Source organism: Apus apus, chromosome 5, assembly GCF_020740795.1.
Source record: "Apus apus isolate bApuApu2 chromosome 5, bApuApu2.pri.cur, whole genome shotgun sequence".
NCBI classification, from domain to species: Eukaryota; Metazoa; Chordata; class Aves; order Apodiformes; family Apodidae; genus Apus; species Apus apus.
In genome coordinates, this window is record NC_067286.1 from 32,922,076 (window position 1) to 32,940,269 (window position 18,194).

At 34.6% G+C, this 18,194-nt stretch overlaps 1 protein-coding gene across 10 annotated transcripts in view; it reads right to left on the reverse strand.

Moving 5' to 3' along the window:
- Positions 1 to 18,194, reverse strand: part of RYR3 (ryanodine receptor 3) — a 210,986-nt gene that overhangs the window by 64,463 nt on the left and 128,329 nt on the right. For 5 of the 10 annotated variants that reach the window (XM_051621641.1, XM_051621643.1, XM_051621642.1 and 2 more), the window contains exons 44-55: positions 16,897 to 17,077; positions 16,306 to 16,411; positions 15,004 to 15,124; positions 12,866 to 13,035; positions 11,974 to 12,194; positions 10,491 to 10,581; positions 9,009 to 9,149; positions 6,525 to 6,688; positions 5,675 to 5,753; positions 4,169 to 4,258; positions 1,996 to 2,145; positions 220 to 282 (exon numbers count right to left, since the gene is read on the reverse strand). In XM_051621641.1, the coding sequence (XP_051477601.1) occupies positions 220 to 282; positions 1,996 to 2,145; positions 4,169 to 4,258; positions 5,675 to 5,753; positions 6,525 to 6,688; positions 9,009 to 9,149; positions 10,491 to 10,581; positions 11,974 to 12,194; positions 12,866 to 13,035; positions 15,004 to 15,124; positions 16,306 to 16,411; positions 16,897 to 17,077 (1,577 nt within the window). Of the gene's footprint in view, positions 1 to 219; positions 283 to 1,995; positions 2,146 to 4,168; positions 4,259 to 5,674; positions 5,754 to 6,524; positions 6,707 to 9,008; positions 9,150 to 10,490; positions 10,582 to 11,973; positions 12,195 to 12,865; positions 13,036 to 15,003; positions 15,125 to 16,305; positions 16,412 to 16,896; positions 17,078 to 18,194 lie in introns of all 10 variants that reach the window. The other 5 variants (XM_051621636.1, XM_051621634.1, XM_051621638.1 and 2 more) reach the window with 1 other exon arrangement.

Sequence of the window (18,194 nt, forward strand, 5' to 3'; positions counted from 1 at the left end):
TAACTATTTCTAACAAGTCAGGAAGCACCAATAGGATGAACAACAGAAATTTCTTCTTTAAATGTGCAAGCAAGACGGCACGCACCTTTCTACAATATCATATCATAACCACAGTCATAAATATACTCATAAAACATAACAAAATTCAAGTAATTAATAATAAAAAGTAAATATGTTAAATTTTTTTTAGCACAACATATGCAAAACACAAATACTAACCTGAAGCTCCCTAGAAAGCACCACATTAGAGAGATCAAGTGGTGCCGGACTATATCCGTTTCCCTGCAGAAAAAATACAGGATTATTTTCAGATAAAAGTATTTCAGATAGAAGAATCAAAAAATTAACTACAATATCTCTGTTGTTGATCTGATTACAGTGACACCATTCACATTTTTTATACTCTATTGTAGAAACTGCTCACGCCTCCCCCCCTTTTTTTTTTCTTTGCAATGTGCTGAAGACATACAAGATGATTAATGGAAGACATCTGCTCATGTAGAATAAAGAAAGTTGCATCAGATAATCATATCTCTCTACTTGCAACAGATGGCAAGTTGCTACAGACTATGAGCCTAAGAGAGGAGACCAACCATGAGGCATACAAGATGTGCCTTCAAAACATGACAGAACAGTGTGGCAACAGCCTGAATGAACTACATACTAAAGACAAGGCATCACAACACAAAGCTAAAATGAGTTATTGTCTTGCGGAATGTACAGACTAAGAAAAAGTCTAAGTGTGATATATATCTGCAGTCTTTAAGCGCCTAAGGTATGAAAGGTCTAGTGCAACAAACCTATCAGGTGCATATTAAAAGTGAACAGTCACACCTAATCAATTATTTCAATAATGTACTGAAGTTAAGCATGTGTTGAAATCCTCTACTCAATCATGTCTATATCATGCCTCTTCTTGGGCAAGAAGGCCCAACCATAGAACTGGTTAAACTGGCTGGAAGCAGAGATACCAGAGACACAAGGACTCCCTGTAAGGGAAGGAAGTTTGGTGAAGAGATGAGAAATGCTGAAGTATTATCTTGTAACAGAGTGCTCAGGGGCCACTTTTGGCAAGCTAAACTGATGCTGGGGAATGAACCCAACACACATTCAAGGGGCCTGATGCTGATGCTCACAGGATCAGTGCTGCCACAAGTATCACAGAATCACAGAATCTTAGGGGTTGGAAGGGATCTTGAAAGATCATCTAGTCCAACCCCCTTGCCAGAGCAGGATCACCTAGTGTACAATTATAATAAGGAATCATCTTCATGACACATCTTTGCACCATCCTTGCAGAACTGTCTATGGTGGTAGGACTCTGCCATATCCATTGCTCACTAAATCTCTCTATATTTAAGCAAAAATGTGTGTTTAAGTCACCTCAAGAAAAATTCCCCAACACCTATCATCGTTTTAAACAGCTTTCCTCCCTCCAAAACACCAATATATTGAGCAGCAGTCTCAACATTCTATTACAAAAAAATTAAAACCAAAAAAAATAGTTTATGTCACATGAAAATGCTAGGTACTATAAAATTATCTGCAAATTTTGCCTCCAGACTTAACAAAACGTATTAAATACACAGTCTTACTTGTCAGTCATAATAATAATTTTGACAAAAGCCCATTTCAGGCTCTTCTGTTCGACCAAAAAGGAAAATTAATAGATTTACATAATAAAAACTAAAAGGCTTAAGTCCTCTGCCCTGTATTCTTTGAATGAGTACATGAAAACTCTCCTTAGGTCCTTAGAGAACACGAATAGATATGATCTCTGATGGTCTTATTGTCTTAAAAGTTGTTTCTTTGCAAACCCTTCTTAGTGTTATTGCACACTTTTTATTATAGTGACATCACTTCCAATCTCAGAACTGTAACATTAAAAGTTTATTTTCATTAAAAAGAATATAAAATTAACATAAACTTGTAAAATTGCTTATTAAATTATGAAACAAGCCTTTTGTTTTCTAAATTTAAGCAATTCCACCTTACCTGGCTAGACTGAGACATGTTGCGGAGCTTTTCATTTTCACGTTGATGTATTATTGTTTCTACTCCTTCCTTAGTCCTTTCTAGGCTCCATCCCATGGCCAACATGGTTTTCAGTGATTCTCTGGCAGGCCAACGATAAATTTCCTTTTCCTTTGAAGAAAATAATGTAAAATTGCTCTGCATTTAGCAAGTAGCAAAAATTCAATAAATGATTCTATCTTACTTTATAAATTGTCACAGGCTATCAAAGTAAACAAAACTTGTATATTATATCTAAAGACATGATATTGTTCTTTCAAATGAGAAAGAAACTTTAAAATACAATGCTTACTTTTTGGTTTTATTCTTAGTGGTATTTATTGCTGAGATATGTCTTACAGAAAGCACTCAAGTGAGTTTGTATCTGGAAATTTATTCATTGATTCCCTCACCCCAAAATAATTTAAAACCGATGGCACTAAAAGTACTATTGAATTAGTTTGGTGAGTATGTACATTTTTAAACACATCAGCATAAGGCCTTTTGGTAGTCTTCCTACATTTATATCCATTCACAGATACAGAACACTTCTGATCTATACACCTCTTCATATAAATACAGCCATGAATAAAGAATTAGGAAAGAACCTGTATTCCAGTAAAGGTGTTACCAAAAATCTGAATAGCTGTAGCAAAGAAAATTCTGATTATGCCATATTAGAACTTCTCAAATCAGCCTAATAAAAGCATTTCAGTTCTTACTGTAAATAAGAATTTTTTGACAGTTTCTTAACATGACTTTTTATGGAAAGACCTGATTTTAAAGGGTTAAAAGTTCTAATCGGAGACAATTCAGAAAATTGTCTTTGAACTGCTGAATGAACCATCAATTTCACATCTCCTCTCCAAAGATTTCAGAGCAATTTACAAACCTTGAGAATTAAACCTTTGGAATCCCTACTTATTCAGCCAAGTCTCTTCTAAGTAACTGCACTTGCTGAAGTCAACAGCATGTTTTTCAGTCAGTGTCTGCTTCTAGGACTGATAAGGCTCAATGTTTACGAATGGGATGCAGAACCAGGCCCACTGCTTGGTTCTGAAAGACATCTTATGCTTCAGAAACAAAAGCGAGGAAAAGAGGATCATACCTGCCACTCTCCTGCAGGGAAGAGCAGTCAGACAGGTGACCCAAAACTGACCGAATGAAGTGTTCCATCCCTGTGAGAAGCTAACCTTGTGGCTTCAAGATATCTCAACATAGTTGAAATGTAAGCTTGTGGCGTTAGAAATGGAAATGAACTTTGGCACAAACAATGGCTTGTCTCATTGACATGGAAATTAGCCAGAGGGTGCTGAAGTCACAAGGAAGGACACAGCTGGATACCCACGCCCCCCTCCCAAGCCCAATGTCTGCAGCCCGAGGTTTGGGGACAGAGAGGGACTCCGTAGTGGTTTTGTATATATTTGTATGTATATAATATTTTTCTTTTTCATAATTATTGTTTCATTGAAGCTGTGTAATTTAGTTTCCAACCTGTAAGTCTCTCTCCCTTATTCTCTTTCTGGGAAGGCAGAGGGGGATTAATAGAGAGCATCTGACATTCGTTTAATTGCCCACCTGGCATTAAAACCATGACAAGGGGGCCAAGTGGAACTGACTTATTTGTGTCACCTAATGAATCACTGCAAAAACATGTAACAGAATTCAAATTAAGTTTACTTTTCTGACAATTAAAAGACATTCATGCCTGGTCCAGAAATTCAAATGAAAAATGCATTCAAAACAGTTTAAATGTTTTTCCTCATTTTCAACGGAAGCTTCTCCTACACTTTCTTTAAATTTTTTTTTCCATCTTTCTTGAAGACAAAATTCCTTAAGAGACATTACATTATACTTTCATATAAAATCCAGGAGCTGCTGGCAGTCATTCCTCATCCATGAAGCCCTGTAAACCCTGTGTTATTGATACTTTGAATACAAATTGGCCCAGGTCTATGAAGACTGCCTAACAAATCCCAAAAGTTTCTGTGTAAGATTAACTGAACCACCATTTCAGCATACAGATGTTGCTACTCTTAACTCTAAGAATTATAGCTTGTCCCTCTTAATTATATAGCAAATATTTGACATGGACTTTTATAACTACACAAACCAATCTATTTTGTATTAATGCAGATGAAATTTCCTCTATTACCTTTTCAGTTAAAGTTTTGAAAGGTCTTATTAACGGGTGAGTCTTCGTATTTTCATCCAGTGAAACACCATATTTCCAACCACTATTAGTCTGAAAAAAGTAAATTTACTAAGATAAGAGCAACACAGAATGGCAAATTGGACAGTTTAGCTTGTCATATTGAAGTACTAATCTACTCCATTAGCTACTCAGTGCCAGAGCAATTTCTGTTAAAAGAGCATGTGTCCATCTGTGGATGCACTGGAACAAAATATGACCTAGACAGAAAGCTGTCATCTATGAGTAGTAGGTCTCCTGTAACCACTTCTGAGCTTCAAAAACATTGGCCCCTTTCAGCCTCATGCGTTCAGATGGTACTGGCTAGGGTCAAAAAAGCATCTCTGTTCTCTGGGAGGCTGAAGTCAGCAACACAGAGAAGCAAATGCAACATTAATAGATAAAGCACTAAATAACATAACTTTTATGAATCCTTTACCTTAAATTGAAGCAATTGAAATTTGTGGTTTGAGATTAATGTGTGTATATTTACATATCCAGAAATATGTATACCTTTCTCTGAAAATTTGCAATCCTAGCCCCACCGAACAACATAATTGCTATTTCAATGAAACTGTTCCATAAAATTGCTAGTAATTTGGTGTTAATTTTTATAATAAGTTACTCCCCCTCTATTTTTTTCTTTGAATGAAAGTGGTTTAAGATCCATACTTGGCTTGAATGAATTACTCATATCCAAACACTTGTAATATAGTAATCAAAAACTCCAATAACTCCATCAAACTTCATTTTGCTCAGATTTAACTGTAAAACTTCTTTTTCTGAACATTAAATTCAATTTGCAAAACGAAACACTAAAAAGACCTTTATTAAATGTTTCACTCTAGCATCAAAAAGATATAAAAACTAACATAGAATATATTGTCTTGTACAGCTTTTCTGAAATACTGAAACACAAACTAAAAACAGTGACAGAGCACTTGGAAAATTATAAAGGAAATCAATACATAACAGCCTTCTTAAAGCTACAAAGAAGAAAAATCTATAACTACATTTTCTGAAATAAAAGAGAGACATTCGTCTTCTCAAGTGCTCTCTCAGATCACAGAGCTGCTGCAAGAAAACTGAATCTCTGACTCCCAGTAAAAAACCGTAACTCTTAGGTAAAATTAAGATCTATAAATTCTTACTTTAAAAAAAAACAAACTAACACAAAACAAAACAAAAAGCAAACAAAACCAACAAAAAACAAACCAAGCAAATGCCCCTTTTTCATTCACCTCAACTCTTTGCCTAATAAATGCTGACCACTTTGAAAAAGTGATAAATTTAAATGCATTTTCTTGAGGAAAAGGTTTCTTCCACATGGCCCTAGAGAAACATGCAGACATGAATGCACTCTGAACAAGAGCCTATCAGTTTAACTGTCCAGTTTTAATTTCTATCTGCACCCTAAGTAATATTTACTAGTCCTTTTCTTACAGTTCCCAGTCTTAAAATAATTCCTACCTTATCAAAGGCCCATTTGTCATGGGAATGTTCAGCATACTTGCTGACAATAAACTCCAGCTTTTCAGGAAGTACAAAGCTGTAAACAAAGGAGTGTATGGTTATTCAAATGTAAGTTACTGCCATCTGATTTATGAAGAAAATGTCAGTATAATATAATACTGATCAAAATACTTCCCCTCCAGATGAAGGTAAGATCTTTGCCCTTGCAATTCCATTTTCTTTAGAAGAAATCCCTCAAAACAGAGCAGAGCTATAATAGCATTTACAGGGAATCTTCAAATATGTAATAGTTGCACTTATTAGCTACTGAAATCACAATGAAAAAACCCCAAAACCTTCACCATAATCTACAGGCATTTTTCTTGGTAATTCTTATTTTACTCATATCAGGTTGCTGCTGACCAATTCTCAAAACTAAATGAAGGTTTTAATAAAACTTGGGTAACAGTCACTTTCCAGATTGTTATAATCTTATACCATTTGTCATAATCACACTCTAAAAATGACAGCATCAATTGTATTACAAGTGTATATATCCCAAATATTTGAATTATTAGGTAATAGGGTACATATTAAGCATAGAATTTACTATGTACTCTGCAGATATAGTGTGGAAGTATTTGTACAGTGCTGAGAGAGAATATTACATTTTATGTCTGGTACACAGGATATGTTAGACTGAAGTATTTGGCAGGAATAAGCAAAAATCCCTACACTACTTCTGAAAGATACTAATAATAAAAAGTCAGTCACCAGCCAACTCCTTCTACAGAGGAAAAAAAATGTTAATAAGGAATAGCATAAAAATATTTAAGGAGAGGAAATCACTATGAATAATATGACTCACTTTGCTGTGCTTACAGGTTTGGGATCAAAATTTCCTTCTGGATCCAGAGAAGTCTGCTTTTCTAAAGTTGACCTAATTCGTACATCTAAATAATCAGGGGGCAAGGCACCAGCTATAGCACTTAGACATGGCAAAGCCATTCGAAAGAGCTCTGGGTCATACTTCTGCAGGAGAGATAGGAACTGGTTGGAAAATGCAATAGAAAAACATGCAAAGTGTTAGTGAGAACCAAGCAGCCATATGAACAAATATTAGAAGACGAAAACAAACAAACAGTATATCACACTTAAAAATTAGGCATAGAGCAAAATTATTGCTGCATGACTTCTATTTTTCTTGGTACCAACTGGATACATTCTTAAGACTACTCAAGGGTATGCTAACACTTATATAGGTGTATACAATGCAAGTATGACTCTAAGCTTTTCTTTGGGCCACTGATGCCTACACAGGAAGGGTCAACGGTTGTCCGCAGAGTTAAGAGAAGTACAATGATCTGTAAAATACTGTCTTAGTAACTATCTGAACTGCAGGACCCATTCTGATTTCTCCCATCTTTCCCCTAATCTATTTCAGTTTAAATCATACGGGTTAAAGAAAATTGTGTTTTACTGCATCAAAATCAGTTCATTATTTTTCAGAATTGACTTGCTAAGAGGTGAGCTAGTAAATTGGCCTTCTAAATAGTTCTGGAGAGAACACAGAAGTACTTGATATATAAAAATATAAGGTGGAATTATATTTGAAGAATGTATCCTTAGTAACTTCCTGTGAAACATACTCAAGATCAGTTGTTACACACTGGATTATAAAAACATGTACTAGACAAAACAGCAGCAGATCACTGTAGGCCAAGGTTCTCCTTCCAGCTCTCAAACAACATTCATAATATGCTTAGGAAAAAAAAGAAAAAATCACTTCACTTTCAGATTCCCCATTTGTAAAATGGGAATGATGAAACAGCTTTAAAATGCTTTAAGATTTACTGATGAACACTACAGTGCAAGAGTTTGATGCTATTATAATTATTAATAAAGTCTTGCTCAGATAGCATGGGTGTCTTTTTGAGTTTACAACACAGGCACCAATCAAAAATAAGTATGAAAAAAATTTTACACTGCAAAAATGTTTCTCTTGCTTCATTGTTAGGAAGACTATAGGCTTCTATAAAACTGAATGACCCCTTTGTGTCTAGAAAGTGCCAAAGAACAATCTTAAGGTCAACTGAAAATAAATACATGCTGATGAAAGTATACATTGATATCATATTAACGAAATGGCTAAAATTTTGAGGCATTCATTTCCTCTAATTTTGTTGCATCATTCTTTAGTGTGAATGGCATAAACAAAACAAGTGAGATCACAGGGTATATGGCTTCCACTAAACAGCAGGAAGCCATAAAAATACCAAGTCTGTAAATATCTCAGTAGAAAATAACAATGGAGAATACTGTAGCACAAAAGATTTATGCAACTGTCCTTTCGTTGCCCTAACAACCATTTACAGAAAAACTAAACTGCTATTATGGGGGCCCACCAATACTGGTAGAAACATGTAATCTTCATTTATCAGTAAAAATCTAAGGTGCACTAATTGAAAACATTTTGTTACATTCAGACCCTCCTGACACTTTGGACTTTGTGACAGCAGTAGGAGAGAGATAAATGTCACTAAATCTAAATAAAAACAAGGTTTAAAAAAGCATTCTAGAATAATGCAGACACCATTATAATTTCCATAATATAAAACAGAATGCCCAGAGAAGCAATCATCTAAATCTGTTTATTAGAACTGAACATAAATAGAGTAAGATGAAAAAATTGTTCCATAGGAAGAACCCATAGTAAGATTTTTTGAGCCCAATGAAGTTTAAAAAGTGTCTACTTCGTAAGACATTTTGACTACAGGAAATGTAACTTTTTCTTCCTTGGAGAAAAAAAGGATTTCATGAAAAAATCCTCAGATCACACTTTGGAACAGGAAAATTTAAAAAATATTTATTTCTAAGAATGTTGCCCTGTATTTCTTAACCTGGGCAATAACAAGAAAACTAACAAAATACAAGTGTATGTTTGAAAACAAACAATGTGAATTTACTGTGCATACACCAACAATTTGACAAGCATATAAGTGCATTTCTTAACATTAATTTTATGTCAATAATAATTATTTTTAAAAGTTCAGTAGAGTTAAGATGGGAGAGGAGACAACACTGACTTAGTGCAGCAAGCTGTTTGCGTCATTACTAGTGTAAGACTATCTGGGTATATAAAAAAAAATACTTGATATTTCATAATTTTGAAAGACTCAAAATTCAGCATTCAATCATTAGTAAGTTACTTCAGTAAAACCATTTATTGCAATATCTCCCATATTAGATGAAAAAATTGTTAAAATAGGAATTTTTTGGACTTGGCACACCAGGTTATTGATGTTATGCCTTTATAGCCATCCCATACTGTAATGTGAATTACAGTCATTACCTTATGAGACAAAGAATCAAATATTCCCCAGAAAAGTTTTTCAGTTAAATGTAATTCTTCTTCTGCTGCAATTCCATAGCTTCCCATTCCTGAAGGCAGACAATAATATTTCCAGCACTGCTCATAGTGATTTGTGAGAAGCTAGATTTTCAAGAAAATAAAAATGCACATAAAACATGGGTATTTTACAAAATAGCATACTGCTTAGTGAAGTCTGAATTGCAAGTATCTGCTCTAGCAGTTATTTTGTATTGATATGTATTTGTTTCTGTTTCTTCAGTTTTAGTGGCTCATAAAATTGATCTTTTTTTCTGCTTTTCCTGTTTGGGAGAGCAAAGGAGCCCATGTTGTGAAAATATAAAGCCTGCATTATCCTCAACTATCACTGTGGGATTCTCAGTGATGAGTAGTAAAATTACAAAATTTCAAGATTGTCAGCAACTGAATACAGATTAGCTCATAGGCTAAAAACAGAGATGACAAAATGGGTATAAAACAGGACATGATATATTCTGTTTTACAAATTCAGACGTATTTTACTTCTGTCATGTGTAGTTGATGGCCTCTGTTATTCAAAACATTGCAAAAGGCAACTGCAGATGCTCTTTTGGCCATATTTTCATCTCTGGAAAAACCTACGGAAAGAACTTGTGTTCAGGAAAAATCTGTAACATACCAGTTAAAGAGCTAGTGTGTATGATTATTGGTGCACTTTCCACATAATTTCAAATTTCTACTGATTCCTTCTTAAGAAGTTAAAATTCCTATCCCATAGGAAATTCTAAAATTTCTTTTAGCATCAGACTAAGATCTTTAATTTTTTTTTTCCCCTGCAATTTTGTTTAGGAAGGGGTACTAATAAAAATAAAATAAACAATTAATCACCGCCTCTTCACCACACTTTTGTTCCTCAATTACTAATGCTCCTGAATACGTCTGTGAATCTGGCAGCTCTGCTTCACAATATGACAGAATTTAAATTTTGCCCTTAAAAGAACTGCAAACTTAAAATCAGGTCCTTTTATCCCAACAGGAACAGGAGGCAAACCTGACAGAAAGTTTCTAAGTAAAGCTTAATTATCATCTCGCTATTGTAATTCTCTATTTACAGAATAAGAAGATAGATAAGAATTCAGTTAAAGATGGCTCAAAAAGAAAAGTTGAATTATCTTCACTGTATCCTAGTCTCTGTAGACTTCACTCAACATTTATTCCTGGACCATGCTTCCTATCAAGATAATTTGATACTTGCAAATAGTCTTTTGCTGAAGCAGTGAAAAAGTCAAGATTTAGGCAAGATTTCACAAAACCTTTAATCATCATGTTCAATTTGAAAGACTTTTTAAAACAATAACATTCTTTTCAATTCAGTAGTAATTTGACATTGCTTCACACTACCCTGTTATGTTTTTAAAAGATTATGAGATATTATCATGAAGTAAGTTTTACATTGAATACATATAAAGAAAGTAAAGCATTTACCTTAAGTGGCATTTTGCAGTACTCATTGAGTAAGGGCACATCAAAAACCAGCCTTCTCAACAGCTGTTGCAGCATAGATGGACGTAAGTGTCTATAATTTTTTTTAAAAAGAAGTTCTTAGTAAAATTAATGCGGTCAAATGAAAATGAAATAAAAATTGAAATAAATTTTCAAATTGGAATTAAAACCACTCATTAAAAGTATTAAAAAACCCCAAACAAAACAATAACCAACAATGGTAGGTGCCTATGGAATCTCACTGTGTCTCTTCTACACATAAAAAGATATAGCATGGAAAAATGTGCTACTTCTGAACTCCCTTATGTGAACAGACAACATATATGACTGTGGCATAAGACAGATGAGGGAAGGGTGCTTTTTTAAAATTTATTTTCAGAATACACAGAGCGGACAATCTAAGCAAAAGAAACTGAATATTATCCTGACAGAATGGTTTCTGATATGACACTAAAAAACAACAACTAAAAGCAAAAGCTGCAACTGATGTGGAAAATTCATTATTATTATTATAAGAAATAAATCTCAGCTGGAAGAAGGAGTAAATACCAAACATTTCTTTTCTAGCTATTTAATTTCAGTGATCTATGGACTCAAAATCAATGTGAAAATGCTCCTTTCATATCTCCCCCACAGCCGTCAGTTTTCAGGATGAAAATTCCTGGTCTACTAAGCTGTTCCAAAGGAGCAAAAATGTTTCTGACATAGATCCCTCTTGTTAGGCTTTTCTGAATCTTTTCCAGTTTGACGATTTTCTCTTTCTGGCAGGGGTCCAGTGCTATGCACAAACTGAAAGTGCCCTCTGCAAATAATTTCACAGTCTACTGCCCAGACTAGTAGCTCTACAGTTTGTGACAAAGATCAAGAATTATGATTCACCTGGCAAATCTACATTTCAATTCCTGATATAACTTCCATGCTCAGTTCAGTTTTAGATCAGTTTCAGGATATGGAGAGTGGAGGGTAGTTTTTTGTGGTTTGTTTGGCTGGGGTTTTTTTTGTTGGTTTTTGCTTTTGTTTTATGGTGGGGTTTTTTTTGTTTGGGTGGGTTTTTTGTGTGTGTTATTGTTTGGTTTTTTTCTTTGTTTTTTTTTTTTTTTTTCCTTAAAACTACAGCTAAGGTTCTTCAAACCACAATCAGAAATAGAAACACATTAATTCCTTAAATCCCCAACACACACTGTCAGAGACTTGTTAGAACATTTTTTATAATTACTGGGGTTTCATTTTACAAATAAGCAGAATTTATCTTGTATCTCCATAAAGGTCATATTGACATAACAGCTTGTATAATGCAGTATCCATAACAGAAAAATCAAATCTATTTCTCCTTAGGAAAAAAAAAAATCCTATCACACACTCTGGTCATTTATTTAATGCAAGAATAATCTTTGTTTGAGAAATCCATTATTAAAATACATATAATGTACAAAAGAATCAGTTTGTGCAAAGGTATCATACATACTGGCAAATGGCAAGCAGGCATTCTTCAATAGTGTCTCTTTGTGCTTTTGTAAGGGAACGCCCCTTGGATAACCTATATATTGTGTGAAGCATGGAGTCAACCAGAGAGGCGTGATGCTCCGTTCCAGAAAAGAGGGGAGCACATCTTTTGAGTAATGGAAACACAGCTGAACAAATATATCTATTTAGTGCGAGAGCTGCCTCTGTGGTACTTAGAGAAACCTGTATGTAGTAAATGTAGAAGTAGTAAATGATTGTTAGTATCATATGGAATAAAGGTTATTAAATGTAAAGTCTATAAACCATAATAATTAAATACTCCTTAAGTCTACTTAGCAGCTGGGTGCTAACATGATATTCCCAATATACACAAGCAGACAAAAGCTTTATTTTGCACTTGAGAAAATTCAAGCCATCCACTTGTCTGCTATCTCTTGCTCCACTATGCTCTGAACCAATAGGAGCAAAAAAGCATACGCAGCTTCCTTCTTTAAACAAGTAGGCAAAACCCATGAAGTACTAAGAAGTGCTTTTCATCTCACTTAATGTCTTCATACCTACACATATATACATTTTCAGTGCTATTCTTAGAATCACAAATGAAATAAAAGTAATCATTAGGCCCATTACAATATATCAAATATAATCACTGTATAATTAATGTAAGCTTGTGTTAAAAGTTTTTAAGCTACATTACACAGCAACAGTGGCTGCTTCATAAGGTGGTACTTAATGCATATGATCAGACTTAAGTACTATATATTAATAGTAACTGAATTATTCCTGTTTTATATATATATAAAAAAGCTGTTTTAACTTGAAATTATGTTTCTTACACTTACAGAGCCACTATATCCAACCACTGCACCTAAACTTCATAGTGAAATACTTACTGTATCCAAAGAGGCAGAGGCTCTTAAATCTGGCAAAAATCCAACCTCCAGTAAGTGAAGGAGGAAGCTTTGGTCCTCAATACCATAGACACGGTCCAAGAAGAGTACCATGGGTGCTTTATGGTCAGGACAGAAATTTGCAGACATGTCTGGCTCATTTACTGTGCCATCTACACAGATATATAATGTGAGTTTTAATAGTAGATAACTGATAAAACAAGAAACACAATTACATTTAATGTGTAAAATCACAGGTTCAGTGATATAATTAAATAATTCTGTTTTCTTCTGTGCTGAACAAGAATACTAAGATTTTATTATTTCAAAAGCCCTATTATTTTGCAATTTATTAATATTTCATGCTGAAATGAAAGTTTAAGAATGAATGGTAAAGTATTCTAGCTGAATAATTTGTATTCTGGAGAATGTTCATATGGTAAAGATAAATATTAATGCAAATATTAAAAAGATATAGTAACCATGAAGTCAAAGAAGGTTAGAAATTTTAATTTTTGTCTCATGTAAACTAGACTAGAAAGAAAATAAAATCTAAGAGGAAGACAACAATAACACATAAGCGGGGGCCTGGCAAGGATCCTGAGTCTCAAAGGATGGTAGAGATGATCATGTACAGAAGAGGGTCTTAAGATTGATTATAAAAGAGGGAATTATTTTGGGATAAGATGAACAAGTACAGAAGTAGCCTGCTGCTTAAAAAAAAGAAATCAGGCTGGTAGGACTGACCATTAGAGGCCAGAGCAGAACTTTATCTTTAGAATTTGGGGAAAAGATAATAGGTGTTGAGGAGAATCTTCAGATCACAACAATCCCAAAGCAAATATGTCTGGTTTTCACTTCCCCTTAAAATGCCAGGGAAGAAATAAAAAATAGAGTTCCAAGAAACAGGAAGGGTAATTAAAATGCAATGTGCATGTGCAACATTTTAATCAAACAAGGACAAACAGGACTCCATACTGAGTCATCAGTGACCTGGAGAAGGAAGCAAACAAAGAAGCCTAAACATCTGCATACAACACTAAATTCTTCTGTATGGTTAAGTCATTAACAAAACTAAGTGGGCAAAGTAGAAACAGCTGCACTTCAATGCAAACTACTCTAAGCGAATGCATTTGCAGAACTTGGAATTTACATTACCAAGAGGTCCTAAGATCATCACTGAAATTCTGTGAAACTGTCAGCTCAATGTGTAGCAAGGATAAACTAAGTCAACAAGATACTGGGAACCACCTCATGGGGCTATTCAGAATATGAGAGAGGGCTGATGTATAAAATACAAATGCATTTTTCTGCTATATAAACATAAAATTAATACATAAACCAGAATATTGTGTGCCCACATTATCAGTACAACATGCTCATGTCTTGTGTACATCCCAAAGCTGTCTTCCTTATCTCAGGATTGCAGAATAGTGACAGTGAAGGTATGCAGAAAAGCAACTAAAACGATTCAGGCAATGAAGCTGTTATGATGACAGACTAAGAAAAGCTGAAATTCTTCAGTTTGGTAAAATGAGGACTGAGAAAGGATATAACTGAAATTTAGGAAGTTTTTTATGTAGCTGACAAGGTGTATGTAGAACTGCTATATGCCAAATCCCAAAATACTATAATTCAAGGGAGTTTAAAATTAGTATAGCATAACTTTAAAAAAGAAGAGATGCTTAAAATGTTTCTTTATGTAGCAAATAGTGAAGTTCTGGGACTTATTGCCACAGGAGTTTGAGAATACAGATATTATTTCAAGAAGATTACATACATTCTTGGACACCAGGTGCAGACACAGACATTAATGGGCAGGAAGTACAAAGAGACTGAGCCCAAATTTACTCATTTTTCCTAAAGAGATAGCATCTCTGCAGCCACTGCTGGAGACAGGATGAATAGCCCATTAGTGTGATCCTGTAAAGTAGTTCTTACATTCTTACATTCTGGCTCCACAGGAATAAACATGTGCTCTACTGGAGCAGCTTTAATTGATACATATCTAAGTAAAATCTGAAGAACAAATTTTTGCTTATACTCAATTCTAACAAAACTGTTCTATTTTATATGTGAATGCTTATGTGTCAAATGATTTTATAAAAAGATGAACTGATCTAATAAAATATTGAGTTTACCTTTGTTAACTGTTGACAGCTTTAATGGTATACTTATAATTCCAACCAAATCTTCAGTTGGCACTAGAGATCGAAGGATTGACCTGATCCGAATAGCTTCCCCTTTTCCACTTTGAATAAGCTGTTAGAAAAAAACTTAAGAAATTTACTACTGAGGGCCATAAGAAGAAAATCCTCAAAATACTGATATTAATATGATTTTTTAAAAACACTGAAAAAATGCACAGAAATTCAATTTATTCCAACACTCTAATGGACCTGCCAGTTTTCGGCTGATCCTAATTTTTAATCCATCCTGGGTTTTTTACCGTATCAATAATCAGACAATATTGTAAATTCCCAATAACACAAGTAAAAAACCAAACAAGCCCATATGGATAAGGTTCCTAAACCAATCAGTTAAAGTGGTGAAACTGAAAATATCTGATGTTGCTTGCAGACGTTACAGTGCCAGGCTTTGAAGTTGCCTCTTTATACTATGAACAGATGCAAACCTGTTTGATGTATCTAGGAATTTTTCTAGTGTTTCTATGCAGTATAAATTTCAAAAGGCATTAACAAAACTGAGGCTACCAATTCCTTTCAACTTCTAGCAAAAATTAAATAATCACAACCTGTGCCTCTGAAAAACTCTTCTAGTAATTTTCTTAACATGAAACGACTATCTCTGGCAACAGAAAGCCACATATAAAGGTAACAGCTTTGGTAATATTAAGTAGGGAAGCTACAAATAAAATTTCTTGTTTCTTATTGTACTGAGATATATATTGCATTTTCAACCGGACTTATGTTACTAAATGATTTTAAAGCAAAAGTCAGTCTAACTAAAACCAAGTCTTGCATGCAGACATTACAGGCATTACAGTCAAAACAGTCATTTTACATATTTTTCCACGTATTCATATGGTGTAGATATCATGTTTCATCAGTGCACACAAAAGCAGCTCTGGGTCACATTCTTATGAGGAAGATTTTTATGGCTTTCTAGAGAACAGTAAAGGGCCAGTTTCAGAATTTCATTGATAGTATAAATGTGCAATACTAGTATTTCATCTTTGGTTTGATACCATAGTGATATTCTCATAATTTTAGATAAATAGAAATGTATAAAGAATAATAATAAAAAATATTATTATTTATAAACACTTTGTTGGGAACATATCTGTCTAGATACAGTGAGAAATCCAATAAAGTCCACCTTCTATAAGGAAGAAGCCTTTGAATATAGAACAGTTGAGACTGACACAGAGTTTTGTTAACAAATCATCCGCATTTCCTGAGCAAGTGATGAAATAAACTTACATGCATTTCTGGTGCACAGCGTCCAAGTAAATCTATAAGAGCTGAGTAAAATGACATGATTGCATTGCCCATGTGCACAATCTCCTCCTCCTCTTCATCATAATCACTAAAAGGTACACAATACCAGTGAGCAATTTTGCTAATACAAGTTTATAGCTCCTCTCTGGAGCTAGGTACATGATCCACTGATGATTAATCAGATATACCAATTTCCTCTGACTCCAGATTACAGGGTTTTTGTCCCTAGAGTAAGCATGCAATTTTTGTCCCTAGAGTAAGCATGCAATTGAACACTAATCACTGACTTCTCACGAGACTTCCATCTTCCTCTTTCGCTTTTTCTTAGCTTCATTTAATAACATCCTTCTCCCTTGCTTTGTCCTTAAGGCTTCTTTTCTGTAACTCTTATTCCATTTAATCTAGCTCATGCTTCAGGAATTCCATATGACAACTGCTTGTGGGTACAGATCTCTAGTGCTCCATTTTTCTACAATACCTTGTACAACATGGCCCACTAGCCACATATCACAAGCATGATTAAGTTAATTATTAATTCATCAATTGCCAACCAAGCACTTTACATTTACTTACCCTTCTCTTTTATATGCCTGGGAAGGAAGATCACGAGAAGGATTTTCTGAGATCCTGATAGCTTCCTGCATAGCTGCCAGCAAACCATTCCCTCCTTCTCCCCTAAGGTCTGGTCCAAAGCACTCTGGCCTTCGAATAAGGAGCTTGACAACAACACTTGCATTTTCCTCAACACTTTCACCTGAGGATGAAAAAGCATTATAACACCTTTCAGGAGAAAGTATATAAGTCAGAAGATGACCACATTTTCCCCTACACTTTACAAAATATATAAAAAAATCCTCATTATTATTTTTGTAGAAAAAAAAGTATCAAGCTGTCAACATTGGATGTGCTTTATCAAAAATATACCAAGGTTTAAGAGTAAGAATGTAAAGTTGCCTTGCAAACATTTTATTACACTCTATCTGGAAAGGTTTACCTGACCAGTTTAATTTACTTGTTATGCCAAAGATTACTCTTTCTTGTATAAAGCTAATAGTCCCAAGAAGCAAGAAGCCTGCTACTAGGGAGGGTAGGAAGGAAATTTTGATTCCAGGGAACACACACACACACCCCCCTCCCCCCGCCCGCAGCCTCTTAGTGCCTTCACCTGCAGGAGAAAATAGAAAGAAGGTGTGACAAGTCATGGGATTAAAATATTGACTGTCTGGTAGAGAAAGCAAAAGCTGTGCATGCTAGCAAAGAAAGATTAATACATTCACTGCTTCCCACGTAAATGTTAGACAGTTCCTGGAAAGTAGGGCCTCAGAATGCATAATGGTTGTTTTGGTAGACAAGCACCATAATAATGAAATTTGTCCTCTTCCTCCTGCTTTCACTGCTGATCACAATGTCGTGGTATGGAATATCCCTTTGGTCAGCCACTGGTCAGCTGTCCCAGTTGTTATGGGGAAGGATCAGAGTGGGGGAAAAAAATAGGAAAGCCTTCAGGCTGCACAAGCACTGCTTGGCGACAGTCAAAACACTGTTATGTTATCAAGGTTGTTTTAGCCACAAAAAAAAGCACAACACTGTATGTGTTGCTATGAAGAAAGTTAACTCCATCCCAGCCACACCTAGTACACAGTGTTATTTCATTTTTAATAGGCCAACTGAAGCAAGGAATGTTGCTTAATATTATGTCCTTCGTATTTAGTAAGTGGGAAACTCATCTCAGAGTTTAATCTTCTCAACACGACTAAAGAATAAAATATATTTTAGGTTAAATATATCTAGAGTAAAACCTCTTGTTTCTTTCTACTGCATGTTTAAATATTTGTTGAATCTTCTGCTTGCTATTTAAAGCTGGAAATGGA